At 32.4% G+C, this 27,349-nt stretch overlaps 17 protein-coding genes and 5 pseudogenes across 22 annotated transcripts, besides 3 other annotated features; 9 read left to right on the top strand and 13 right to left on the bottom strand.

Annotated features, from left to right (window-relative positions):
• Window positions 1-1,661: 1,661 nt before the first annotated feature.
• TVAGG3_0107300 (uncharacterized protein) lies at window positions 1,662-2,108 on the top strand (the record flags this gene model as incomplete). Its single annotated transcript, XM_051223014.1, has 1 exon — window positions 1,662-2,108. One exon carries the CDS (start codon window positions 1,662-1,664, stop codon window positions 2,106-2,108), a length of 447 nt encoding a protein of 148 aa, XP_051108000.1.
• A 121-nt stretch (window positions 2,109-2,229) lies between these two features.
• On the top strand, window positions 2,230-3,300 carry TVAGG3_0107290 (uncharacterized protein; the record flags this gene model as incomplete). The annotated part of the gene is made up of 1 exon (XM_051223013.1): window positions 2,230-3,300. One exon carries the CDS (start codon window positions 2,230-2,232, stop codon window positions 3,298-3,300), a length of 1,071 nt encoding a protein of 356 aa, XP_051107999.1.
• A 150-nt stretch (window positions 3,301-3,450) lies between these two features.
• Window positions 3,451-9,846: a mobile genetic element.
• Window positions 4,192-4,721, top strand: TVAGG3_0107280 (uncharacterized protein; the record flags this gene model as incomplete). Its single annotated transcript, XM_051223012.1, has 1 exon — window positions 4,192-4,721. A coding segment is annotated over one exon (530 nt), but the record flags the coding sequence as incomplete, so codon positions are not given.
• Window positions 5,180-5,793, top strand: TVAGG3_0107270 (annotated as a pseudogene). Its single transcript has one exon. A coding segment is annotated over exon 1 (614 nt).
• Window positions 7,019-8,461, top strand: TVAGG3_0107260 (uncharacterized protein; the record flags this gene model as incomplete). The annotated part of the gene is made up of 1 exon (XM_051223011.1): window positions 7,019-8,461. One exon carries the CDS (start codon window positions 7,019-7,021, stop codon window positions 8,459-8,461), a length of 1,443 nt encoding a protein of 480 aa, XP_051107997.1.
• Window positions 9,070-9,846, bottom strand: TVAGG3_0107240 (integrase core domain containing protein family; the record flags this gene model as incomplete). Its single annotated transcript, XM_051223010.1, has 1 exon — window positions 9,070-9,846. The coding sequence occupies one exon, from the start codon at window positions 9,844-9,846 to the stop codon at window positions 9,070-9,072; it is 777 nt and encodes a 258-aa protein (XP_051107996.1).
• Window positions 9,847-9,883: 37 nt separating this feature from the next.
• Window positions 9,884-27,349: part of a mobile genetic element that runs on past the window's edge.
• TVAGG3_0107220 (uncharacterized protein) lies at window positions 10,079-10,399 on the bottom strand (the record flags this gene model as incomplete). Its single annotated transcript, XM_051223009.1, has 1 exon — window positions 10,079-10,399. One exon carries the CDS (start codon window positions 10,397-10,399, stop codon window positions 10,079-10,081), a length of 321 nt encoding a protein of 106 aa, XP_051107995.1.
• Window positions 10,400-10,536: a terminal%2Cinverted (terminal inverted repeat of Maverick-1B transposon ID:TVAGG3_0107000).
• Window positions 10,584-10,820, bottom strand: TVAGG3_0107210 (uncharacterized protein; the record flags this gene model as incomplete). The annotated part of the gene is made up of 1 exon (XM_051223008.1): window positions 10,584-10,820. The coding sequence occupies one exon, from the start codon at window positions 10,818-10,820 to the stop codon at window positions 10,584-10,586; it is 237 nt and encodes a 78-aa protein (XP_051107994.1).
• TVAGG3_0107200 (kinase C-related family) lies at window positions 10,870-11,082 on the bottom strand (the record flags this gene model as incomplete). The annotated part of the gene is made up of 1 exon (XM_051223007.1): window positions 10,870-11,082. The coding sequence occupies one exon, from the start codon at window positions 11,080-11,082 to the stop codon at window positions 10,870-10,872; it is 213 nt and encodes a 70-aa protein (XP_051107993.1).
• Window positions 13,413-13,673, top strand: TVAGG3_0107190 (uncharacterized protein; the record flags this gene model as incomplete). Its single annotated transcript, XM_051223006.1, has 1 exon — window positions 13,413-13,673. The coding sequence occupies one exon, from the start codon at window positions 13,413-13,415 to the stop codon at window positions 13,671-13,673; it is 261 nt and encodes an 86-aa protein (XP_051107992.1).
• TVAGG3_0107180 lies at window positions 13,992-14,554 on the top strand (annotated as a pseudogene). The gene has a single exon. A coding segment is annotated over exon 1 (563 nt).
• Window positions 14,615-15,802, bottom strand: TVAGG3_0107170 (organellar and viral DNA polymerase type B; the record flags this gene model as incomplete). The annotated part of the gene is made up of 1 exon (XM_051223005.1): window positions 14,615-15,802. The coding sequence occupies one exon, from the start codon at window positions 15,800-15,802 to the stop codon at window positions 14,615-14,617; it is 1,188 nt and encodes a 395-aa protein (XP_051107991.1).
• TVAGG3_0107160 (organellar and viral DNA polymerase type B) lies at window positions 16,210-18,498 on the bottom strand (the record flags this gene model as incomplete). Its single annotated transcript, XM_051223004.1, has 1 exon — window positions 16,210-18,498. The coding sequence occupies one exon, from the start codon at window positions 18,496-18,498 to the stop codon at window positions 16,210-16,212; it is 2,289 nt and encodes a 762-aa protein (XP_051107990.1).
• On the top strand, window positions 18,590-18,994 carry TVAGG3_0107150 (uncharacterized protein; the record flags this gene model as incomplete). The annotated part of the gene is made up of 1 exon (XM_051223003.1): window positions 18,590-18,994. The coding sequence occupies one exon, from the start codon at window positions 18,590-18,592 to the stop codon at window positions 18,992-18,994; it is 405 nt and encodes a 134-aa protein (XP_051107989.1).
• On the bottom strand, window positions 19,407-20,264 carry TVAGG3_0107140 (annotated as a pseudogene). Its single transcript has one exon. A coding segment is annotated over exon 1 (858 nt).
• On the top strand, window positions 20,372-20,746 carry TVAGG3_0107130 (uncharacterized protein; the record flags this gene model as incomplete). Its single annotated transcript, XM_051223002.1, has 1 exon — window positions 20,372-20,746. The coding sequence occupies one exon, from the start codon at window positions 20,372-20,374 to the stop codon at window positions 20,744-20,746; it is 375 nt and encodes a 124-aa protein (XP_051107988.1).
• On the bottom strand, window positions 21,321-22,187 carry TVAGG3_0107120 (organellar and viral DNA polymerase type B; the record flags this gene model as incomplete). Its single annotated transcript, XM_051223001.1, has 1 exon — window positions 21,321-22,187. The coding sequence occupies one exon, from the start codon at window positions 22,185-22,187 to the stop codon at window positions 21,321-21,323; it is 867 nt and encodes a 288-aa protein (XP_051107987.1).
• Window positions 22,457-22,753, bottom strand: TVAGG3_0107110 (uncharacterized protein; the record flags this gene model as incomplete). The annotated part of the gene is made up of 1 exon (XM_051223000.1): window positions 22,457-22,753. One exon carries the CDS (start codon window positions 22,751-22,753, stop codon window positions 22,457-22,459), a length of 297 nt encoding a protein of 98 aa, XP_051107986.1.
• TVAGG3_0107100 (uncharacterized protein) lies at window positions 22,794-23,123 on the bottom strand (the record flags this gene model as incomplete). Its single annotated transcript, XM_051222999.1, has 1 exon — window positions 22,794-23,123. The coding sequence occupies one exon, from the start codon at window positions 23,121-23,123 to the stop codon at window positions 22,794-22,796; it is 330 nt and encodes a 109-aa protein (XP_051107985.1).
• Window positions 23,287-24,371, bottom strand: TVAGG3_0107090 (annotated as a pseudogene). Its single transcript has one exon. A coding segment is annotated over exon 1 (1,085 nt).
• TVAGG3_0107080 lies at window positions 24,439-26,511 on the bottom strand (annotated as a pseudogene). The gene has a single exon. A coding segment is annotated over exon 1 (2,073 nt).
• TVAGG3_0107070 (organellar and viral DNA polymerase type B) lies at window positions 26,641-26,913 on the bottom strand (the record flags this gene model as incomplete). Its single annotated transcript, XM_051222998.1, has 1 exon — window positions 26,641-26,913. One exon carries the CDS (start codon window positions 26,911-26,913, stop codon window positions 26,641-26,643), a length of 273 nt encoding a protein of 90 aa, XP_051107984.1.

The raw sequence follows: 27,349 nt of genomic DNA, 5'->3' as shown, positions 1-27,349 counted from the left end.
AAGGAATCGATTTTGGAAATGCGAGTTAAGTTTGGAATTTCCATTCACATGTTTATCTCATGATCCAAAATTATTATTTTCAGTATTATTAAGCCTATAAGTAGTAGGATATGATGGGTTTTGTGACTTTTTTTGTAAACGTAAGAATTCATACAATATCGAGCGATTTTGTATCATTTTTTTTAACATATGAAGTAAAAAATGTATGATTCTTACGGTTTTTATTCTTACGTTTTTGAATAAATCAAGATTTAAAAAATTTTCAAAATTGTAAGACATTTACACTCAGCCCATACATAATGAAATAAAAAATAAAAAAAAATTTTAAAAAAATAAACCATTAAAAAAAATTAACATTAATTTTAAAATAATTTATTTTATCTTTTATAAAAGAAGCTATATATAGATGATGTCAGATATTCCGCGATTAATTAAACATTGTTTAAATCCTGAATGGGTTTAATAATCATCCGTTTAAAATTTTAGAACTTGGTAACGAAAAACTTCAGAAAAAAATTAAACGAAAGACTATCAAAAGATAAAGTTGAAAGAGTAAATAAACTCGCTAAAGGTAATGGTAATGGTAATGGTAATGGTAATGATGAAGAAGAATTTGATGAGTTCAACATAGAACTTTAAGAAACTAATGATTATTTGAATTTATGAAATCAATTATTTGATTCATTCTTTCTTCAATAATTTCTATTCTTTTTGTTAAATCATCTATTTTCATTAATGAGGTGATTCTTGATTGAGGAATAGATTTCAAACTAACCACTCCTTTTATTTTTGAAATTTTGAATCCATCAACTTTAAACATTTTATTCAATTTACACGTTGTCAATTCTTCAAATAATTTTTTATTATTAGCATAATAGTCATTAAATTCTTCAACAGATGAAAAAATTTTTATTTCAGTAATTGGTTTAACAACGTTTATTTTTTGTTGAACATTTTCACTTTCATTTATTTCTTCCTCCTCTGTTTCATTTATTTTTAAAATCGGTTTCATTTATCATTAAATAAAAATTAGAATATAAGTGATGAAATATATTTTTTTAATTAATATTAAATCAGAAATGGCGGCAGGATTCTTTAAAAAATTATGGGATGGAATTAAGAAAGCTGCGGGTTTGGTTTATAAAAAGATTATTAAACCCGTTGCAAACTTTTTGGCACCAGTAGCGAAAACGGCAGGAACTATCATAGGTGGAGTATTAGGTACTAAAGCAGGTAATCCGGCGATGGGAGCACAAGCAGGTAACGCAATTGGTGGAATTGCTGAAGGAATACTTAATAAAATAGGAGGTAGATAGTGGAAAAATAAATATGAGATCCTATGGATCATCTCACCGCTTAGCGGCTTAAAATTATTTTTATCTTAGTATCGGTTGTAGTCTTTGATAAACTTTTTCTCCTTTATTTAAAACTTCTCTTATTGGGGCAGCTTTTGGTGTTATTGATTCAGCAACGTCACTAATTGCTTCTTTATTCTTAAATATCCAATTTGCCCCCTTCTTCAATGTTTCCCAAACTTTACTCGCTCCTCTTTTTACTCTATTCCACAGTTTCTTAAATATACCTGCAGCCATAGTTGATTATTTCATTAAAATTAAAAATTCATTTTCATCTTTTAATTTTGATTTTTTATTTATTAATAAATGACGACTAACTATTTGGTGCCAAACACTAAACCGATTAATGGAAATGTATTTCATTCATTCGAAAAGATAAATGAAATATTCGCAAAGAATGACGGTAGAAGATATTATAGAGAACTTGAAAGTTCATGCTATGACTCTGATGCTCCATATTTTGATGATAAACAAACTCATTTAAGAATTACAAATCCGGCTCATGATGTGAACCAATTAGGTGACACATATATTAAACGCAAAGTTAAAGCAACTCTAGTTTCAAATAAAGCTTTCACATGTGATGCCGCTTTTAAATGCATGCGTTTATTCGTTGGTTACAAATCATCAAATCAAAGCTTTAAACAATTAGAAGTAGAAACCGAAAGAGGTGATGCCGGTTATCTTCAGATGGATTGCGCCCGTGAATCTTTCGCATTTGCAACATATAAAAAAATCAGAAAGGAAAGTTAAAAAGTTTGTTCATTCGTTATATAATAATGTTCAAAAATATGATAACTCAGTATGTGGTAAATATATTGACCCTTCAGAAGTTTTCAAGAAAGCAAATGAAGAAGTTGATGTCACTTTTGATATGATTATTCCGGTAAATGATTTGTTAGCATTTCAGGCGTTCGATGATTATCCTAAATCATTTGGTGATATCATTCTTAAATATTATGTTTTCAGGGATACTTTAGTATTTTGTCAGGTTGACCCGTTAAGAGTTGCTGATTTACAAAATTACGTTTATGAAAAGATAACTGATGAAAATTATGAAAAGATTATGAATCATGTTTATAAATATGATCGCAAATTCCAACAAATCGGACTTCCTGCCAAATTAATTACAAGCTTAGCCGCTACATCTGCTGACGCAACAGTTGATGACGTTATTATTTCATGCACAAAGATGGAAGTTTTAGAGGATAAATGCATTACACCAGGATACGGTTTAATTGAAGAATCAGTTAAAGCAATACCACGTTTATTCAGTAAGGAAGATCCATTCATGATTCCAGCTCAACATATTGACGTTCGTTCACTAAATGGAGGTTGCATCACTCCTGAAGGTATTAGCTCAGATTTCTCATACGCTCTTCATAATGTTACAGATGTTGTGTTAGCATTTCCGAAGAATGCAATGCAAAGAACAGTTTTAGAAAATCCAATGCTTCGAGGTCTTCAGGTCACTATAGATTCCAGAAACTTCCCCGATCAAGCGATGACCACAGTGGGCGACATATTCTTTACACGTATGCTTCAAGCTTCTGATTTAGATGGAGTGAATGAATGCACAGAAGAATACGAGGACTCATTAACTAGACCACTTAATGCAGATGATGGCACGCCATTAGCTAGAACATGGAAAGACCAAACTTCATTCTTATGCACTATTCCAGTTCAACGTGATGGAGCGGGTATATTCTTTGATGGATTAGAAACTTTCAACTCACAAGTTACAGTACAAGTGAAAGCTTATCCAATCATTCAGGGTGAAAATGACACTTACTGTTCAAAGGTGACAAATCCTCCTCAGGTTTGGTTTACTAGGACTACATATTGGACATGGACACCGGATGAAGGTTTGAAATATCATCCAACAGGTACACCACCACAGTATAGAAGTTCATATGATGAAATATTGATGAATAGAAATGTTTAAAATTATAAATTTATTTTTGATTAAATGGATTTAAATTCATCCACTCCTTATGAAGAATTAGCAGGAGTATATAATACATACATAGATGATATGATTAATGAAGCATTGAGTGATAATAGAAATGCTCTATCTAAGGAAAAATTAATGAAAATTCCATATTCTGAATGTTACTTAAATTCAATCACTGCAGCAATTGGTAAACAGAATAAAGGTAAAACATTAACGATATTAAAACAAATTATCATTATTGCTAACACTTCCCCCTATTCACACGTGTTAATTTATATCAACCGTTCAGGTTCACCTTCAGATGATACATTTGAATCTTTAAAGCATTTAATCAAAATTCCAATTATTTATTTATCACAAGAAGAAGCAGAAGATTATTTAAAAAACTTTTTAATGTATAAAGAATTATATAATACAATCAAGAAGCAAGGATTAGAGGATAAAATTATTGATAAACAACGGGATGAATTATTTGAAACACTTTCTATTTCAAATTTTGATAGAGAATTTTTGCATTCACTCATTTTTCTAGATGATGCAGTGAAATCAAAACTAATAACAAATGAGAAATCATATTTTAATCAGTTATTAACTCAATGTCGACACATTCAGTGTTCATTCTTCATGGCTGTTCAATACTTCAAAGCATTAAGCACAAACATTAAATCAAATCTATCAACACTTTTCATTTTCAGTGGGTTTAGTCGTCAACAGTTGAACGTTATGCTTTATCAAGTGAATTTACCAATGAGCATTAATGAACTTTACACACAATATCAGCAATTAGGTGAACATGGAAAAATAATAGTTGATTTAAATAAAGGAGGTGTTAAATTTGATTAACTTTTTATAATTAATTTTTATTTTTATTTATAATTAAACATGACAGAAATGGCAAATCTTCTACAGGTTCCATTAAAACAAGGAACAAACAAAAAGGGTGCATATAATAGAACTATGAAAGTTCCTGATGGAATGAAAGAATTAGTTCATATTGTTGCTGGTCTTCAAAAAGATGTTAAACAAATGAGAAACGTTTTAACATTACCAGAAGCTCAAGCATATGCCAAACGTCAAGGTCCAAATTGGGAAGCACACGAAGCAGACATTACGGGTCCAAATGGAAAACCTGATGGTATAAATGAAGTTTTCATTACTGATGGTCAAGGTAATATTAAAGTCATAAATGGTTACAAATTAACTATAACTGATTATCCTAAACGTAAAGCATATAATGAACGTTATCCTATGCAATTTGATGAAAATGGAAAAGCTGTTAAACAATACATTGGAGAAGGTGAAAATGGTCCAATTAATTCATACCGTTATAATCCATATTCTTATTTCAATGAAGAATTAAATGCTATTGAAGAGGGACCGGATGGATTACCACGATATTCTAACCAGTTTGATGGTCAATATGCAAATATTAGACCGAAATTTCAGCTAAGAAATTCTTTAAAGTTGCTTTATTCGATCCAGTTTTCGCAAATGTTAAAGATGAACTTAAACAGCAATTCCAACCAATTATAGTAGCAAGAATTGCATCAGGTGCTTTATCTCAAGCATTCAAAGATTTAATTAAGAAACCATTATATCAGCAACGAGGTTTAACTTATGATTTAGTTAAGGAATCAGATAAAAGAAAATTTGAGAAATCAGATGATTATAAGAATGCAATTAATGAATATATTAGGTCTATTAATTACAATGAAACCAGCTAAAATCAACTTCAAGAACAAATACAGGGAATAATAGATTCAAAACTTCCAGCAAAATAAAAGTTTAAATATATTTTTTTATTCGATTATAAATGAGAAGACGTTTCACTAGTCAAAAGAACACTAACGCAAAAGCAGAGATTACGGTTGGTTATAACGTAAATGATGATAAATCACGAATTATTCAAAATGTTAAAGTTAATGTTAGCCCTGAATTAACAAGGTCAGCAACTCAACCAAATTTATTAACTCGTGACTTACCGAAGAATGAGGAGAATGAAGAAAACCATGAGAATGGAGACCCAATCATTTTATCTGAACCCGGTAAAGAACCTGTTGAAATTCCCACTTATCCAACATACCCCCGCCTCTTTCATCAAACATCGAGAACCCATATAAAATAGACATTAATTCTGAATTAATGAAAATTTACCGTGATATAATAATTAATAATTATGATTCAATAATAAATTTAATTGACCAATCCGGTTTAATTATTTTACCTTATGAATCATTAATTCACATTATCGCCATTCTTTGTGATGTTCAAGATTCAGACGTTAAGATTCAATTTTTCATAGATGATGAGGTTTCATGCTGCGGAACAGTTGCAAAAATAAATCCTATAAAGGATATTAGCACAATTAAGATATCAAAGAACGGAACAACAACTGAACTTCATTTAACATATAATGATATTTATAATAAAATAGTTGATGAATATAAAATATCACTTGAAAAATTCTTTGTTAAGGCTATTTAATATTCAAGCATTAACATTATCGAATAATAATCCTTTGAATCATAATCAATAATAATTGACCTTTCACCATTTCTATCGTTTGTTTTATTTCTTTTTGTTCCCCACTATCCGGATCGGTCATTGTAATTGTTTTTGTTATAGTATCAGCTTTATCTTTAACTTCAATCTTTTTTCCATCGGGATATTTAAACCAAAATTCCAAAAATTCGATATTGTCAATCTGTTCATATTTTAATCTATCAATTACATTTTTAATACCATCTGAAAATCTTATGAAATGGTCATTATATGGGTTTGATTGAACTAAATTTGAATGAAGTGAAATATAACCTGTTGATGAATATGACACTGACTCATATTTTCTGAAAACACTAAAATTTATAACATGAATGAATTTCTTATTCGTTGAATTTATGAATTCTTGAGGTAATCTTATTCTAGTTTTATTTATCACTGGAAAATAACGCTTTACCATATTTTTAATCGTAAAAAAAATGTCAATTATCAATATTATTTCGAATAATAACTGTGAATTAAATTTAACAGTTAGCGGAATTTATAATGTTACTCTCGTTTCTGTGAGTGGTAAATTTAATCCCATTCTTTTAGACTCTTCAGATTATATATCATTTATTAAAGATGACCTTGAAAAAACGTATGATATGTATATAAATAATGTGATAGCGAAATGGGATATTAACATGATTTTAAGTTATTTAAATGAATCATTTATCGTATGGTATGAAGAAAATTTTAAATCAAAACCTGATAAACTTTTTGAACTTGATGAATAAATAACCTTATTAAATTTCCGCTGAAAATTAAATTTTGTACTCCTCATCTTCGTTCATTGTTGGGGATATTAAATTTTGAAAAGATGTTGGGGATGTTTTGTATTCTGACACTGGTTCCAATTTCATTTTAATCAAATGTGATAAAGTTAATACCCCAATGAGATTTTCACATCAAACATTAGACCCTAACTCTTACCCATCAATACAAAACATTTTATCCATCAACTTAAACACATTTTCTTTAATATCCGTTTCAATTATCCGGGAATTCATTTATTCTTCATTCAAAAGATTTATCAAATATTAAATTTAGAATAACTGACCTATTTGATTGTGATTTAGAATTTATGAATGAAATATTATGGCAATTTCAAATAGAGAAAATAGCTGATGAGATAACGGATTAAATATTTATTTTTAAATCGTAATAAATGATTAAACAACAGCAACTTAAGGCGCAAAACGCCCAGGTCCTTCAGACCATTACATACGCCATATATGCATATAATTCAAAGACGGCAGAACAAACGCAAAGGTTGAAATATGGAGATTTGGAGATAGTATTGAAAAATGACCATTTCGAATTCGTTTGCAAAGGTGGTGCAGTGATATCAAATATAAAAGAAATTTTATTTATGAATTCTAAAATTAAAGGTATAACGGATGATATAACATCAATTCCACCAGAAGAACAGAGATATTACGCATTAAATGCATTTCCTAAAGTTTTGAAGATTGGAAGATTTAATTTAAATGTGGAATTCATAGAAGGTTTCCTAAATGACATAATGAAGAAGGTGGATAAGGAATATGTTAATATTGAATTAAATAAGAAGGCAAATTTGGTTTATGTTGATGAAAAAGATAATGAAATTAAAGAAAAGGTTAAATGGTATCATGAATGGACATTGGAGACTTTTAAAGTTAAAGCTGATACAGAATGGGTTTCAGGATGTTTAGACCTTAAAGCAGATAAAACTTATGTTAACGATGAGTTAATGAAGAAAGCAGATAAGGAATATGTTAATACTGAATTAAATAAGAAAGCAGATAAGGAAAAAGTTATTTCATTCATTAATACTGAGTTAGCAAAGAAAGCTGATATATCATTTGTTAATGAAGAAATAAAACAATCAGAGGTCTATTTTACTCCACCATTTTTAAATTTTATGAAATCATCAGATAAAACCTTTGATATAGATTCTTTTGAATGGATATGTTTCGATGGAGTGACCACGTATTTATTTTATACAGCTGGAGTGCTTTATTATTTTAAAACAAATGATTTTAAAAACTATGAATCATTTACTCCATCTGTTTGGAATCCTGATACACGAAAGCCAATCATTAATCCAAGAATTTTATATGTTGAATATAATAACGGTAAATTTATGGGAATGATAACGGTTGGAGATGATTTTTACCCTTGTTATTCATTCGATTGTATCCAATGGTTCAAATGTAATTTAAATCAAGATGCTAAATTTAAATATCCAAATAATCCTATTAGATGCGTTAATAATAAATGGGTACTAATTTATGAAGTCAATCAAATTTTCATTAGTGAGGATGGGATAAATTATTATATGTTTAGTATGATGTCATCAGATTTGGAAATTGATTATACAAGTAAGTGGTATTACATTAACAACATGTATTTTATCCTACAAAATGATAAAATTTATAGATCATCTTCAATACCATTTGGTCGTTTTGAACAAATTTTTCAAGCTGATGGAGACATTGAAGCTTTATGTTATGCTTCAAATGTTTGTGTTCTTGTTTCAGGTGGTATGGTCTATTCATATCCTGTAAGTTATAACAGACATATTTATTTATCACAGGATTTTTCACAGGATCCAGAGAGAAGTTAATTAACCAGGTGACACATGGTGACGTGGTGACACCTTCAGTTATTCGAGACGTTGTCGAAGAGGAATAAAAATTAAATTTGGATTGAGTTTAAAAATTCATCTTTATTAAATTCATCTCTTCCAATCAATTTATTTATTCTATTAAATTCTTTTATTTTTGCTTCACTCAGTTTAAGGATTGAACGGTAAGTTTCTAATTTTTCGATTATTTCTTTCCTCTCTTTATCGTTTTCAATTACTTTAGTTTTATGGGCATCAGCCCCACCGCATTGCGGCTTCTTTTGTAATAGCATATTTTTGATTTAATTCTGTTTAGTTTTTTTTATATTCATTGTCTGGACTCTGAATCTTAATTGAATCAGGACTCTTGGCTGCTTTGTTGTCACTCATTTCTTACGAAATAAAAAAATTAAATATATTTAAATATAATGGAGTAATAAAATAAATCGGAATTTCTATTAATTTATTGTCAACTTCAACTAATGCATTGCCGTTAATATATCTAACAAATTCAGCTATTGTGTCAAATCTTCGTCTTCTTTTTGTCATTGATTTATCAGTTTTTCCATAATCGAGATGAATCAAAACTTTATCCCCTTGTTTAAAATTCATGAGCCCGAATTAATTTGTTCACGTTTAACATCATTTAACCTTTCCATTTGCTTTCTAATATATTCCCATTCTTTTGAAATATCATTTTTCATTTCCACTGGTTCCATGTTTATAGTTCTATGCCATGTATTATTGTAATAATATACTAACTGCTGTATGATGGAGTCATGATTTCCATTCCAGTATATCTGACCGTTAACTCCTAACGCATCTCTAAGAGTTCTCATTACCGCATCAACTATTTTATTATGAAACGTATATGGAGAAGATGAGAAGTAAAAATTAATTTGTGGGAAATAATGAGCCATAGCTGCCTGAAATCCTTTATCACCATCACCCCTGATATTATCTACTCTTTCATGATCTAGTAAGTATTGAATAGCTCTTCTTGTTTCCTGTTCTGTTTTCCCTTTCACTGGAATGCAATATAAATATCTAGTGTTAATGTTAATGGCAAATAAATAAGTAACGTTTCCTTTTGAATATTCTAAATGATCGATTTCGTATGAATATGGATATGGTGCAAATGAAGGGCGACTAAATTTTTCCTTTAATGGTTGAATTTTTGGGTCAGTTGGTTTATTTAATATCTTGAAATCCTTTTTAAAATCTTTTTGCTTCTTTAATGTTTGAAATGGATATAATAAAGTGAATGATGAAGGATTAACTGAAGGAGGAGGTACTACCGTTGGAGGTTTTGGTGTTGTAAGTGGTTTAATTTTATCCGCTTTGATTTTGGATGATGAAGTTTTTGTTGTTGATTTTCCTTTCATTAATTCTGGATGTATTCTAAGTTAGTATACATATCATGTGTATGGTGGCACTGCGTTCCACCTTACCCAATACTTGTGAATTTGACACTTTACAAAACCGTTAACATATATTTTTACAACACAAATGACAACACTAACTTAACCTTAAATATTTACAAACCCACTAACGACTTCACTAACGAATTCACTAATGTTTTCACTAATGACTTCACTAATGTAAAAATAAACGTTCTCACTTACAAAAGTATTGCAACTCCTCCCATTGCTGTGCTTCACATAACAGCTCATAATCTTCTGACTCACTTTCTTCTTCATATAGGTCAAAATCACTGTCAAAATAAATGTTAGTAAGTTTTGACAAATGTAATGAAACACGTTTACCGTTTGTATCGTATGCTTGTATAAACTTTCCATTCTTCATTCCTTCATAAACGCTCAAACTAACTTTACCCTTTCTCCCTCGTATCTGATAGAATGTATTTTCACGAGGAACGAAGAACAAATTCTTGAACTCATGACCGTTGTAGTTTGTTATCTCAATAGTTTTCGTCATTTACATCCAAATAAAATAAAAAAATAAACTTAAAAATTAATGATATCACCACCCTCACACGTATGAAAACATAGCGCAAAAATAAATTTAGGTGAAGCGGTGAGATCTCACCTCTTTTTTCACCTCTTTTTTCACCCTAGCCGCAAAGCGGCTCTGACCCTTTGGGTCTGTTGAATTCATTGCTTTATAACTCTCTTCCTTTCTCCAACTCTTCTAACTTCTTCCTAAGTTCAGCAATGTTGTCCTCATGAAGTTTAATCTTTCTCAAAATTCCTTCTCTATCTAATGGTTGCTTTATCTTTCTAAACTGAACTCTACCATCCTTCATAGTATGAATGTAAAAACCTTCTGGAATAGTTCCTGATTTAATGTATTCTACCAAAAACTTTTGTTTCATTGCTTCAGTGACTTTATTTGTCATTTCAATCAAATAAAAATTTTAATATTAAATAAAAATAACGTTATTTTTTTCAGTAAGGAAACGCAGGAGTTTTACGATTTATTTGAGGAGTAGGTTCTGGTTTAAATGTTGGAGTCGGTTTAGGAGTTGACTTTTGAACAGGAGTTTGTACTTCCATAGGTTCAGGAGTCATTGAAGGTTTTGCTTGTGAAGGCGTTGGAGTTTGTTTAACTTCAGCTACTTCAGTATTATTTACAACATTTGCTTTATTTCTTTTCAACATCATTACTGCTCCTGCTGTAGCTAGCAAACCTAGTGGGAGACCATATTTATATAAGGACTTGACCAAATGCTATTTTTGACAGGAGCTGGTGGAACACCTAACCTTGGTGAGACTGCTCTTTGCCATTGTGCAGCTCGTAAGAAATATTCAATAGGTGCTCCATAATCGTTTGGTAAAGTTTGTTTCATAGATGGTGAAGGTTCACGAGAGCTTGATGAAGAACTCATTTATAAGCTTTAAAAATAAACGTTCATCCTTTATTCCTCACTGTCGTCCGTAGCTAAGTTATAGTCATCTAATCTTATTATGGGATTCCATTAGCACGCACCTGAATGGCAAAGCAACAATCCCTCATAAATCCAATAAGTGGCTTTGGTACATTTTCAGTTGCTAGTTCAATAGGTCCTTTAACAGACAATTTGTATGTTATTGGAGCAGTAGATGTTTGACCTTGCTGGAAGCAAAAGTCCACTTCTGTTGGAAAACCACATAAGAAATGTGTGTTGTCATAGCTATCCCATTTATGTTCCACACTACCATCATCCACCAATGACCTCATAACATCTTCATTAAATCCTATCATATCATTGTTTGTATTGCAAGCGTTCGCAACCATTTCATAAAATACAGGTCCATATGATTTTTCAGGTTCTGCAGGCATATTTCCATAAGCTCCCATGGAAAGCTGAAGATATTTAAACTTAGGGTTCTCAAAATTAACATAATAGTTGTCTTTCTTTCTAAATAGTGCCCAAATACTTTTAACATTAATAGGCGTATAAGCTGCTGTAAATGTTGCACTTGAACTATCTGTATTCTTTGAGAATGAACCGTCCATAGGAATCCAATCCATAACTTTAACAGGAAAACATAAAGCCTCGTTTGTATAATGTTCTACAAGTTCTGTATAAATGTTAGGGTCTAAAGAGAATGACTTTGGATGAATGAAACATTCATTAAAATCCATCTTTGTTCGAAATAGTTGCTGGGTTACAGTTGTAATAGTAACTGTTCCACTAGCTTCTACTGCCTTCGTTATCATAGTGAATGGTTCATTCCATGGAACAAATTTATTTGTCGGTGGATTTGAATCTGAAGCAAATGCAACTTTAAGAGTTGGATTGAAAGCAATGATATCATTTACAGATATAGATGTGCATTGTAAGGCGTCGCTACTGAACTTTACTTTAAGCTGAATGTTTCCTGCAAAAGCTGGAATAAATCGAATAGCTTCTAATGGAAGGAATCTTCTAACAGGAATTCTTAAACGAAGCTTAAAATCAAATGATTTTCCTGCTGTAATTGGACCACTAACAATTTGTCCTGTTCTGCATGTTCCCGAATGACTCCATACATCTTCATGTCGAGTCTTTGAGAAAACATCTACTTTCTTTATTTGTTCGGTAGTTTGTGAGTTTGAAGTTATATATGCTTCTTCTCTTGCGTTGTCTTGAGAATATACGATACGACCATTTGCAAGGATTTGATATCCAGCAACTGCATAGAAAGCGTCATCGAAACCAATCCAAAATCCTGGTGGGTTTGTTTTATTGGAACCTGAACCAATTTCTTTATCTACAATAAATTGACCTTCCATTTTATACGTAATGAATGTATTGTAAAGGTCCAACATATTTTCACCAGGAGGTGAGAGATTGAATGTTACCCATGTGTTATCTTTAGCAGTTCCAGGTTGTGATGGAATCTTTGCGTCAGAATATTTTCTATTAGTGTCACCAATTTGAACTGCATTGATCTATGATATCGAAATATGAGCGAATCTGATGAATATGCTCTGCTGGAGTAAATTCGTTTAACTGTTCGTTCTGCATGTATTTACTTCGGATAAAAATATCTATTTACTTCATTATTCTCACTCTTCTTCTTGGCATTCGTGGTGGAAGTTGTTTCTTGACATTTTCAATGAACTGTACATTCTCTTTTGTCTCAACTTCTTTCACTGGGGTCAGGGTTCTTTGACTCGGTTTGTTTTTCAATGAAATTCACGAACTTTGCAATAAGCTCTTGGTTCGTTATTGAAAGTACATCTGGCTTCTTTTCTTCTGGTTCTTTGACTTTTCAGTTTGAACAGAAGGTTTTATATGGGCTTCGTGGACTTCACCATACACCTTAATGTTGTCGCTTTCTGCATTCGCTAATGGAACCTTTCTTTTTCTTACGTATATTTTACCATCTTTACTCTGACTTACGTAATAGAAAGGATGTTGTATTCCTCTGGCGTCATTTAATATAATAGACTCTCGCTCTGATTTTGACAAGCTCATTTTACATCGGTTAAAGTTTTAATTTTGTTTTTTATCTGCAGTCAAATGACTCAGACAAGCCCTACGGACAAGACCCAAGGGGTCATAGATGTTGAAGCATTGAAGAAAGAAATTCGTGAGCAAATTTTATCCGAACTGAAGGAACAAAAACAAGAACAAAAGCCAGAGAGACCAAAGAGAAAACTTAGTGAAAAACAACTTGCTGCATTAGCTGCTGGAAGACAAAAGAACCCACGTTTGCTGGCGAAGAAAGCTAGAGAAGAAGCTGAAGCAAAAGCTAAAGAAGCTGAAGCAAAGAAAGAGTAAATGGTTTATTTTTATCCGAATTAAATGTATAGACAAATACCTTTATCTGTTGCGTTCAGTAGTGAAAACCCTGACGTCAAAATAAAGGGGAACAGAGTAACGTTTAAGTTTCCAACAGACTGGATTGTGAACATAAATGAAGAGAAGTACATTGGCATAACATCTATGTATATAACACGTGCTTTCAGAAAGGTTGACTTTATACTTCAAGTCGAGATAGAAAATGACGAACAGTCTTTAAGCGCCCAAAACATTCACATATACAAATACTTTAAAGACGATACAACATTGTTGCAATGTATGATTTCATTTAATGAGATGTTCGAGAAAAAGTTCAACATTGAAGTACAAACTTTACAACCTTTACGTGAGTTTCTTGCACAACTGAAAGAAGAAGGTAGTCAGCCACAACTTATAGACTTTCATTATGAATTTAATGAAAATGAAGATGGAACACATGACTGTCAGTTTGTTGTATTCTCACCATTCAATGAAGTCGCTAAAAGAAAAAAAATCCATTACGTATAAGATTTCAAATCTCTGAACCAAGTGATGATTTCAAGAATGTTTTCAATTATGATGCAATGCTTCCGAGGAAAAATGAATTTTCAAAGATTGTAACACCTGGCATTTGGGATAGAAAGCAAGCTATATTATATTCAAACTTAAGTAAGGGAGTTGAAAATGAGTTCATTGGTCATACAAGAACTTCACCACTTCCTAACCCTAAATACTATAAATTAACTGGCTTCAATCGTGAGTTTTGGATAGACATGTTCTCCACTCATGACCATAACTGCCCAGTGTTCTTACCTCTAGACCATAAGGACTGTCTCTACATTGAAGCACAACTCTTAAACTCTACCATTGCAGTATTGTAAAATCTACGCTAGCTTTATTTTTATCATTCATGACCTCATTGCTGACAAAAATAAATGACCTCAGAACTTCAACTTACGAATAAAGTTTGTTTTAGTCGTTATTGAGAAGTTAAACTTTTCAGCAAAGCAAGGACTAGAAGACTTACATAAGTCAAATCCAATCTCTTGACCGTCATAAAGTGCTTTATAAAGTTTCATTAAACTGAACTCAGAGTCTTTGTCAAATTTTCCCGGAACCATTAAACCTTTATCTTCATCATAGAAACACTGAACAGAGTCAGGAAACATTTCATTAGCGGTTAAAGCAATAACATCTTGCTTCACGCCTTTCATTCTGCAGTGAAATGCAACTTCATTTAAATCATTCGTGAGTAAGTCTATGTAAGTCTTCTTTCCACAAAATATTGACTTGTATGCTAAACTTTGTTTTCCAGGTGTGATTTCTGCAAAGTCGCTATGAAATTGACCAAGGTTTTTACCAATGAGAACTCTTCCATAACGTTTCTCAAACTCTTCAGCTAAACGAGGGATATCTTCATTGTAGAGATGCATACTGTCGGTATCGCTATAAAAGATGTCCATTCCTAAGTCCTCAGCAGTACAGAATACTTCACACATTATTCTCTTCGACATAGATAGAATATTAACACCAAGTGGACAGAAGTTAAAGTGTCTGCAAATGCTTTTCGTTAGCTTGAAAATAGTTTTATCTGAACCATCCAAACCTTCGAACTTCACTATATGGTTGTAGTTTCTGATGGCATATCTTATAGCATCTTTGTCATTTACTATGGTTATTTTTGACTCAATAGGAGATAGAATAGTTTTGCCATAAATACTGTTCAGAATGAGCTTTATATTTTCTTGCAAAGGATTTCCTTCTTTCTTATACTTTAACCTTAACTCAAACAACTTCTTTACTTCATCTCTTATTCTAATATCTCTGTTTCCATCGTAATAGTATCCTTGCAACACTTCACATTTGACACCTTGATATTTTATGAGGTCTTGTAATGTTATATGGTCAACATACATTAAACAGCAAGTGTTTGAACTTCTGGGAACATTAAGTTCTGGATTTAGTTCAGGGTCACAAACTATTAAAGGAAAGTGTCTATGTATTCCAATCTCTGTTATCTTAATGAGAACAAAGAAGCCAGACATAAACTTTTCACCAATGGGTTCCTTTTGGTCGTCATCGAATAAATGTCTCATGAGATACTCTGTGCTTAACATTTCTTTCTTCATAACCTTTGGAATACCTTCTAAAGTATACAATCTTGCAATTGCTGATGGATATAATGAAACAGCGTCGAATCAGCAATGAGTTTCTTTTCGCTCTTTTGTTTCATGTTATCTGACACATACATCTTCCACCTTGAATACAGCGTGAAATAAATTCTCTTGGTTTATTTGAGAGGTCATATAAATTTCCATTCGGGAAGTACACTCTGTTCTCAAACAATTTGTTAGCAATAGAACAAATACTAACGTAGTCATAAACGTTTAAATCAAACTCTTTCAATATGTCATTGCGGAACTTAACAAAACCTTCTCTTAAAATTCTTACATCTTGTTTGCAATAAAATGTGCTATATTTTTCTAAGTCGAAGTGGTTCTCATCTATTCTGCAACCTTTGATGGAATCTATGTTTTCATGAATGTATCTGCATCCTGATAAACTTACATGCTTCAGAAATGACACCAGTTCTGTTGTCATTTGCTAACAAAACACTGCTGTAGTAGTTATATGGAAATACTTCTTTCGGTCCTGTTTGTAAGTTAAACATAGCAGGAAATAGTTTAAGCTTCTTATTTATAACACTGTAAGAGTCTTTTATAATAATTGCCCTTCCTTTATATAAGCCAGTTATTTGCATTGTTCGTGAACCTTTAATGATGGGAGTTCCTTTCACTTCTGTCATGTGTCTTAAGATGAAGTTTATATCATAGCTGAGGTTATGGAAATATATTAAACTCTTGTCAGGAAGTCGCTCCAAAAATTCTGTTGCACAGTTCTGACCCCATATGCTTTCACTCACTGAACCATCTTCACTGTCATAACATATGTTAAAAGCTTTATGAAAGCCATCGGTACTACACTCAAAGTCAGCAAAGAAAACGTGCTCAGGAATGAACTTGCACTTATTTTTATTTACTTCTTTTGACTCTGCTTTCTTCTTCAGTTGTACACAATACTTTGGAGCATATGTCAAATCTTTAAATGGTGCAAGGTTCTGTTTATATAAGTCAGTCGTATATGTGAAAAGTTCTCCATAAGAAATAGGTTCGAAATATTTGCACTCCCACAATGTTTTCATAACATCCCATAGCGGTGTTGTTCTATCATAACGAACTACATATTTATCTTCTCTCTTTGTATAAATCTTCATTTGTTTCTCAATGTTCATTCCACCACAAGCTTTGAGAATTTCTATATAGTTGCGAATGAAATATGTTGTCATTGGTAATCTTTCGTTTAGCATGTAGTGGTCTTCAACAAGAAGTAAGTCAATAGTTCTAACAGTTTCACATTCTTTTGGTATGTATCTCTTTATTTCATTATGTCTTGAGTCATTGAAATAACCAATGGTAACATTAAATGCTATACCTGTTGCGTCAGAAATTTCTTGTACTTTACTTTGAGGAAAGTCTCTAACACGAATGACTTCTCTCATGTGGTCAATAGTTTCTTCATTTACTCCAGCTTGAATGCAAGCATAAACGAAACAATTGTCTTCTGTCATAAGTGTTGCAGTTCTTTTGTTCAGTTCATTGAAGATTTGGTAGCGTTCAAGATTTATAGGTAATGTGCAAAGATACTTCCAGAACTGACCGCTTCTCTTCTTATAAAACTTCTTTTCACCATTATCTTTCCAAAAGCTTTCTATAAGTGCTGGGTTTCCTGTTTGCTTAAGAGCTTCCAAAATGGCTTTCTGGTCATTTGTCAGTGTGCTTTCATCTCTATATGGTCTCTTTTTTGGTTTGCCTTTCTTTACATCTGACATCGTTAAGCCTTCATATTCTGTTAAATCATACATCTTTATTTCGGTAAGATTCTTTATGTTTGTCAAGAAGAAGTCATAGTGCATTTCAACAATACCTGCAGCATTTGCTTCTATCTCTGATATAAAGTTCTCCTTCAAGAGCTGATGTAGTAATGTTCCAATATTATTGAGGTTTAACGTAGAACATTCATACTTTCCACCAAGTTTATAACATACCATCCATCTTTGTTGGGAGTTTATTTTAATTTTCTCTAAGAGTCTCATGAAAACCTTACCGAAATGTTTGTGTAAGTAGTCTCTGTTTGGTTCATCTAAAGCTTCGATGTTAAAGTCAATGAGTCTATTGCCTGACTTCACATTTCTCTTCCTATTCTCTTCATCTTTCTTTAACCATCTCTCACCTTCTTTTGGTTTGTCGTCAATGGAACGAATGACATCGTTAGCTTTGCGAACTTGTTCTATAGCACTTTTAAACATCTCTCTTCTCTGTTGTTTCAGTGTGTCGTCTCTTCTTCTTGTTTCACCAACGTTCACATTTGTTATGTCAAACATCTCTTGACGAACATCATGTGAAAGAGCTTTACGAGTATGACCAACGTTTGCATTTGTTATGTCAAACATCTCTTGACGAACATCATGTGAAAGAGCTTTACGAGTATGACCAACGTTTGCATTTGTTATGTCAAACATCTCACGCCTTACTTCATGAGGTATTGAACGTCTATGATATAAGTCAATAGCAACGTCATTTAAAGGAAATGTTTTGTTATTAATGTAATCATGAATTCTATCATAACTTATTGCACCATTATAGTCTTTAATGAAGTCAGCGAGTGCTTTTTTGTTTGTTGCGTAATGCTTTGCAACATCTATGTTAGCTTCTGTAAGAAGTTGTTTTATTTCCGAGTGTTCTAACTTAGACAACTTCCGATACATCTTTAGTAGGAAATAAAAAAAATATTTTTGAAAAAATTAGATTAGATTTTTTTTAAGTTATTTTTCAAAATAATTTAATATTTTTATTATAATGAAACACATGCAAGATTGCAAGTTCTTTTCATACAATGCTCTCGCTAATGCCATCAAGAATGAGTTCAATAATGCTTCAAACGTTAATGTTATCTTTAACAAGAAGTTTGTGAAAGAATCTAAGTTTGGTCAGTATGTCAGACCATTAGCTATCGTCATTGACCGCAAACGTTATACTTCACAAGAGTTAGCAGTAGTTTTGAAACAAAAGAGTTTCTTCGTGAATGTCAAAGATACTCATTATACTGTCATAAAGAACTCTAACATTGACTTCTTCAGTATTGCTATGAATCTTTCCGAACAGAAAGAATATAAGAAGGGTGAAACAAATGTGAAATATTATCCTTCATCTCTGAAGACAATAACGAACAAAGATGTTATACAAATTCTTACCAAAGGTTGAAGAAGCTTCAATTGACATTGACGAAGGAAGTGAAATGGTTGAAGAAATAGACCCTGAAGCTATTTAAGCAAAAATATATTTTTGGTTAGTCTTCATATCGATATTTTACAACAATTCCCCAATGTATAAACTTTTCATACGCTTTTTCATAAGCTTTATATACCTTCAGAAATTTTGCATAATCTTTAGAAGCATTTAGATATTGTTTAAATGCTTTGTATGTCTTCATAAATTTTGCATAATCTTTTACATGCTGTTCGTTCTCCTCTTCTGTCATGAGTTCCGAATATTCTAAATTCATGTTCTTTCATATGAGATAAAATTTATAAAAAAAAATAAAATTAGCTTAGATTTTTTTATTCTTCCTCTTTGAAGTTGTCGAAATATTCTGTTATTTTTTCCTTCAGTAATGTTAAGTCTTCTTTGAATGTAAGTATTGTACAACCTTTGATGTCATAGTGTGTTTGAGGAAGAGTATTTTTGACAATTTCCTTTATTTGCTCATTCGGTGTCATTGAAATCGGTAAGTTTTCACGATAGAACCAGTTTCTGTCAGATTTGTAAATCTTAGCAAGGTCATAAAAGCTTTTTTGTTTCTTCTGACTAAATGCAACATAACCATATCTTTATCTTCTTCATTTTCCATCTCTTCAGTATATATCATATACTTATAACTCTTTTCCTTTCCTTTTGGTACTGAACGCGGTATTCTTTTCTGTATGCTTTTGTCTTTGGATTCAATGACTTCATCTTTTGCTTGAAGTTTCTTTTCCATCTGTTCACGTTCTTGTCTGTGAATTTCGTCAAGAAGTTTACAAACATACCAAGCATAACGAGGCGAAGCCCACATTGCAACAGCATTTACAAGAAGTCTATGTACATACCAACCTCTTAAATTTATTGGCAAATTTTTACGATTTTCATGTGTTTTATGCATGGCCGATAAAAGTCGGTCTAGAGAAATTTCACTGTTTTCATGAGTTTTAGGCGACCCTGAAGGAAGTCGGTCTCGCTGTTCTTCACTGTTTTCAGAAAAAAGTATGTCTCGCTGTGCTTCACTCAAAAGTTCTTGTGTGCTTTGGTTTTTGAACCAGTCGTCTGCGTGTTTAGTGTCTGGAGCAAAACATGCAGTCAAAATACTTTGCATTTGGTACATATCGTCTTTGACTGAACGAATGAGACGGAGTTGTTTGTTAAACTGTATGTACTCATATTCTTCATTTATGGCTTCATGAACGATAGCAGTTGTTGTGTTCTCTGATGTTGTCATTACTGTCTTTACATACAAAATAAAAAAATAAATAAAAATAAAATTAGCGTTATTTTTTCTGAGATAAACACTATTTCTTCACAACATTAAATTTTATCCTGTATGAAATGACTTTAAAAAGATTATTGACTGACTTCGAATACTATCTCATTGACGCACTGACAGACCCTCAAAACTGTGTTGAAAGTTCTTTAAGCTTTAAGATTGAAGGTACGACGCATTTTGTCTTCACTTATGTATTGAAAGAATATGACCGTTATCATAACGAAGTGAATCAAACACTAATCAAATTTGTAGATAAAAAATTGGTTAACAATGAATATTTTAAACGTGAAGACCCAAACACTGCTGGAGATGATGAAGAATACAGACAAGCTATTGAAAAAAATAACGCAAGATTAGATGCAATAGAAAAGAATTTTAATGAATGTCTTACAAACACGTATGAATATCTTATGCGGTGGGAAGCTAGATGGAAATAAATTTACGTCAAATATGCAATTTATAAAATCTTATGTCGACAGGCTACGTAGCACAGTGGTCTAAGGTGGTGTTATGGAGGGGTCAAGGTCTGTGGTTCGAACCGCGACAGCGCCGTATTTTCTTATTTTCTTTGTTTGTCTTGTTTGTCGTGAATAAAAAGTGTCATAAAAGTGCTCTATCTTCCACAGGAATAAATAAAAAATTTACTTTATTTCTTCTTTATTTCTTTGTTCCCGTGGAAGAAGGGTTTTGCTGTTTTTTCTCAGCCGAAATCAATGATTTTTTCATTTTTGGAATCCTTAGCGAATGAGGAATCTTTTCTCTCGTGGAAGCTTTGAACAAAAATAATGTTTAGGTGAAGAGGTGAGATCTCACCCGTTTTCTCACCTGTTTTTTCACCTCAGTTATTTTATAAGCGTTTTACATGGTAAACGTTATTTTTGGAATTTTGTGAAAACTCAACGGTTTGACACATGCCCTAAAAATTATTTTACTCAGAATTTTGTGCTGAATTCAGCAAAAATAATGTTTAGGTGAAGAGGTGAGATCTCACCTCTTTTTTCACCTCTTTTTTCACAAGCGTTTTACATGAATTGTACGATGTATATTTGAAATCCTAAACAATTTTGTAGCTTCTATTTCTTCTTTTAGTACATCGAATGTTTTAACAATGCCGAAGGTTTCTTTATACTTCTTCTTGACGTCAGATAGAAGGAAATCTTCTGCTGTTGGATAGTTTTTGTTCAGAAATGTCAACATGTCCATTTTATTTTCTGCTGGCTTTTCTGCTTCTTTCTTTAAGTCTGCATAGTCGTTTCTCATTCTTTCTATCTCTTTGACTGAGTAGTTATATTTCCTAATTGCTGCCTTACATTTTGAACATTGCGGGTTCATTTTTGCGTTATACATTGAAATAAAACCAGCTAAAACAACTAAGGCGTCAATGGTTTTCTTCATCTCAAACATAGCGGGTCTTATTTGTTCGTTCCATACTTTGCCTCTTCTATCTTTATCTCTTATTTCCCAAACACATTTTGCAACTAATGAAACAAAGTTATCGTAAGTCTTAAACTCCTCAGATTTATATATGTCAGAAATGTTTTTATATACCATGTCGCAATCTTTGTCCATAACCTTATGGTTGCAATGAAAACCAAGGAATTCATAATTTACTTTACGTATGAACTTCTTTATTTCTACTGAGTCAGTAACTTTAACTTTAATTTCGTCGAATTCAGGAATAGTTAGTTTTTGATGCTGAATTTCAGGCAATTTGGGTAAATGGTCAATAATGTCCTGCATTTCATAAAGATATTCTTCATTTTCTTCATCTTTCGCACTACAGTCTAAATTACTTGTTAAAAGTTCTTGCTTTATCTTCTGGATTTTTGTTTCAAAAGTATATGAAGAAGGAATGAAGTTTTTCATCTCTACTAACATTGACGTAGGATTCATGACTAACGAGTTTGGTGCTGTAGTTGTGGACAGAGTCCCGCCGTTCGCGGCTTGAATTGTTGTTGTGCCGATTGTTGAAATCATATCTTTTATACAAAATAAAAAAATAAAAAAAATAAAACTAACTTTATTTTTTATTTCGGGAAAATTCATGAAAATTCACGGGGTGAAAAAAGAGGTGAAAAAACAGGTGAGATCTCACCTCTTCACCTAAACATTATTTTTACTGAATTCAATAAAAATAAATGGTTCATTTACTCACAATATTTTTGTACAAAACGACCCCAAACTTTTAACTTCTTTTCTGCAGCTTCAAATGCTATCTTAGCGAGTTCATATTCTCTAAATTCTCTCTTTAAATCTTCTTGTTCCCATTGGTCTAGTTCGTATGGAGAATCTCTATAACCATAATATATCTCACGTTCATGTTCTAATTGTTTTTCACACATTTTTCCAACTTCTTCTTCGAACAAAGGTTTAGCATTCTCCACTGTATCTTCGAGTTCTTCTTCATCTAACTTCTCATGAACTTTCTTGTCTATGGAGTCCATAATATCTTTGACATAAAATGCATACTTTACAGAGCACCATTCAGCAACAAAAATGAACGAGGTCAGCATGTATGTAAATACCTTTGAATTCATTCATAACGCCCTTAGTAAGCTCATAAAATGCTTGTTTTGAGGTTGAGCCACTTTTGGCTCGACCGTATTCTTTCAACCAAAACTCAAGAATTTCCTGCATTTTAGCACTATTGAGAAATCTGTTTAAATGGTTTAACTTTCCTGCTTTTCTTGCCATCTTTGTTGCATTAATGTAACCATCCTTGTCTCTACGTAAGACTTCAATACCGTTATAAGTGCCTTTTGTGAATGTTTCACCATTAGATTTGTTCGTGAATGTTTTTGCTTCGACTGACATTATTGTCTTTACATACAAAATAAAAAAATAAAAAAAAATAAAACTAACTTTATTTTTGGTCTTTTGTGAAAATTCATGAAAATTCACGGGGTGAAAAAACAGGTGAGATCTCACCTCTTCACCTAAACATTATTTTTGTCTGATTTACATCTAATGAAAAAGTTTAGAAGAATTTTCTTATTCTTTCTGACATATTTTTGTCTTTCCAGTACTCCCGCTCTAATGGTCCCAGATGTGTTGGCTTTGACTCTCTCAAGTTCTTAGATGGTATAACATCTTCAACGCCTCCTTCATATCTTACTTTATAAGTGTCATCGTTTATGTTGTAGTCAAGTATTTCAATAACCACTCCTCGCTTTGCTTCGTCAATGGTTTCAGCAAGTTTGCCATTACTACTTTCGACTAATTTATGTCGAGGATAAAACGCAATAGAGTCGTCGGCAGCTTTTATAAGATATCCATTACCTGTGTAGAGTCTACGATATAATAGTTTCTACTTAACCTTAAACGTTTCTTTGTCAACGGTTTGTCGTCAAGAACTACACGAACTTTTGTTCCAGGAATGAGGGTAAATTGTGTTGAATTTCTGATATTTTGTGTTTGGCTTCGTTTCTTTTGTATATACTTTTCTTCTTGTTGTTGTGTCATTGAATTTGGTGTATGTCCTGTTGTAGAATGTGTTGAGGAATTATATACTTCGAGAAAATGTTTCATTGTTTCTTCGGTAAAGTCTCGCTCTTGGTTTAAATCTCTGAGAGTCCTTATGAAGCGGTTTATGATGCCGAGTATGTTATGGTTATGGTCTTCAGTAGTGTAGTGAGTTATGTTATGCTTAATGAGAAAATCTGTGATTTCATTGCTGAGGTATGCACTGTCTTGGTCTGATGTTAAAGTACTTGGGTTATGTTCTGCTACAAACTTTTGTAAAACTCTTAACACTTCACGAGTTCCTTTATTTTTCATTGGATATGCATATGCTTTACGAGTGTTAACATTTATGAAGATGAGGAATGGTTTATGTCCTCCTTTTCTGCTTTGAATGAGAGTGTCAAATTGGTATGCGTCAGGAGTGTTGGAGTAAATTGGTAAAAAGTAGTCGTAAGGGTTTATTTTTGTTTGATGTACAACATTTTTTGTCAAAGAACTTTTCACTTCAGCTCTGTTAGTAAATCCCCAACTCTTTGCAGCTTCATTGAACTTCTTAAATGACCTCCATGGATGTTGTTCGAATACTTCTTTCAAGCTCATTTATGTAAAGTTAAAGATTTTATTCTAGGCTCAAGCGCGTTCATTGAACTCTAACATGCGAATACAGTCATAAATGGTGGCATATAATCTTCACCCGAGCCTGTTGGATTGTTGTGAAAGTGTGTGAATGATTTCCTCCCGGTTCAGTTTGTCGAAAAGTCTTTTTTGCTGCATTGTTATAAGATGGAGATAAAACGTCATTGCCAGCTTCATACTCTGAGTTGTATAATGGATGGTCTCTTAATGAGTGGATATGGTCGCCAGAAAAGTTTGTAGTTCCTGTATGAGTGTGTGGTGGAAGGTTTGCTTCTTTAATTTTCTTCGAACCTCCTGTTTGCTTTGAAGAGTTAGCACAGTATAAGAATTTGTCTACAATCTGCTGCCATGTACCAAAACCTAAAACTGTTGCTGGATTTGTTGAGTTCATTGACGTATAAATAGAGCCTATAGGATATAATGTTTCAAGAATCTGAGTCTTTAATGTTTGAAGCTCTGTTTTGTCAGCTTTCTTATCTAACATTGTTGGTAGTTCATATGCTTCAAAGTTTCTGGCATGATCTTCGATATTCCTGCAACTCTTATCTAAATTGTTAAGAGTATCTTTTACGCTTGTACTTGGATTTTCTAATGGTGCACTTGAACCAAGGTCAAAGTTCAATATTATGTCGTCTGCTCTAACAGTAGTGAAGGATTTATGTGTATGGTTCTTGTCAGCTTTACTGTCTAATGTAGCTTGAAGTTCATTTATATCGGAGATTTGTGTTTATGAGATTTCTAAAACTTTGTTCATTGCTTCGAGTTCAACTTTGTCAGCTTTACTTTTAATAGCATCTTCAAACGTTATTTTTGCCTTAACTCTCAAAGTAAATCTTGGTTCAACTATATACACCGTTAACATTGAAAGTAGAGGCATAAATTTCACCGGTATAACCAAATGCTTCTGGTGCTTTAGCTACATCATACTGTACAGTACAGCTTATGTCATAACTTTAGCACGAATGTATTTATATCTTCTTTCATTAACATTTTTGTCTTCGCTTCATCACTTCGTGTTAAATATCCATGGTAGTCCGTTATAATCTGTTCGTCTGAAGTTATATAATGAACATGGTTCTTGTCCGCTTTACTATTTAATGTAGCTTGAAGTTCATTTATATCGGAGATATTGTGTTTATGAGATTTCAAAACTTTGTTCATTGCGTCAAGTTCATTTTTATCTGTTTTACTATTTAATGTAGCTTGAAGTTCATTTATATCGGAGATATTGTGTTTATGTTCTTTATCTGCTTTTTCGGCTAATTTCTCTTCTATCTCATTTATTTCAAGTTCATGCCTACCACCACCTCCCGAAGAAGTATTTTTCTTCAGCTCTTGAAGAACGTCCACTTCGCCATCTTTGGTGTCAATAATGAGACTTTGTGTTAAAACCTTTCCTGTCTTAATGGATGTTTGTAAACTTCTTCTTCTTCACCGTGTTCGGGGTCATGGTCGTCATCATATCTTGTGAAATCAGAGATGTTGTCATACATTAAGCATATCTGTCTCAAAAGTCTGCTATTTGAAACTGGAACGAAAGATATACAGAACTTTCATCATCTCCTAAAGTCAAGTCTGCTTTCTTAAGTATTTCTTGAATGTATGCAATGAGAACAGAGTACCTTGGAAAATATTCGAACAATATTTCATTAGCTGTTGGTTTTGGTGGTTCTTTTGGAGTTTCTGTTGTTTCAGTTCCTTCTGTAGGTTCTGTTGGAGTTTCTGCATCTCTTGACTTCAATGCTCTTGCTCTCAAAGACCTAAATGTTAGAGCACCGGGGTTTACAAAGGACTTTATAAATGCTTTAATAGTTCCTGGTAAGTTATTGTTAGCATTAAGTAAGTTCCTTATGCTTCCATCATGTACGTCCATAGCACTATGTAAAAAATCTATACTTTTCTTGTAGTCAGCAATAGACTGACTGTGATTTTTTAAAGATTTGTCAATACCTTTAAGCCAATCTTCATGCATGTCTGATACTGAGCCAAGAATATCATTTGCTTCCTTTAGTGTATTTTGTGCTTGTCGTAAAGTATCCAATCCCGTACGTGCATTGTTTGCTATACGTCTTACAGTATCTATTTGACTCCTTGTTTCTTGCATCCAACCAGATAAAGTTTTAATAGTATCCGAACCATTTGAAATGAAGTTCAAAGCATTTTTAACGTCATTTAAAACTTCTTCACCAAGTACCGCCCATATCTTTCCGATTTGGTATTGAAGAACTCCATATTAAGCAGCTGTTAAACCAGTATTTATAAGGTCCCATATCCATGATTTAGCAGTTTTTCCATCCTTTCCATCCTTTCCATCCAAACCGTTTTCGCCTTGAGGTCCTTGTATTCCTTGTATTCCTTGTATTCCTTGAGGTCCTTGAGGTCCTTGAGGTCCGGTGTCACCCTTCTCTCCTTTCAGTTCATCTTTATGTTCGTTATAATATTCTAATGTCATAAGGTGTACATCATTACTGCTACCAGCAACGCCAAGAATTTGTTTCTCATTCATGACTAAATTCTTTAGGCATTTAATGTTGTCGTCAAATCGAAAGCTCTTTAACAATTCAATGAGAACATTCAGTACTTTCACTAATGAGGCATCTACTGTAGAATTTATATATTGCACCGTTCCATCATTTATAATAGGAACCTTACTTGTTGTAATGAATGGGTCATAAGTGTTAAAAGTATCGAAATCAATGACTTTTTTAGTTTTTCCATCGTCAATGACTAAATCATTGCCTTCAATGGTTAAAGTTGAGTTTTCGTTTACTAGTTCATGTGCTCTTCTTGCTTCATTTGTTTCATACGCATATGCAGCAATAGTCATATTTTAATGAGAATAAAATGTTGTTCTATTTGCAAAGTACAGACCCAAACGAATACGGGACAGTAAAGCTACAAACAAACTTAGGTCTTCAGAATGAAGCGCTTGCTTTCAGAGT

This window comes from Trichomonas vaginalis, chromosome IV (genome assembly GCF_026262505.1).
Source record: "Trichomonas vaginalis G3 chromosome IV, whole genome shotgun sequence".
Taxonomy (NCBI): domain Eukaryota; phylum Parabasalia; order Trichomonadida; family Trichomonadidae; genus Trichomonas; species Trichomonas vaginalis.
Note: the sequence above shows the minus strand (reverse complement) of the source record. Positions and strands in the feature narration are given on the sequence as shown.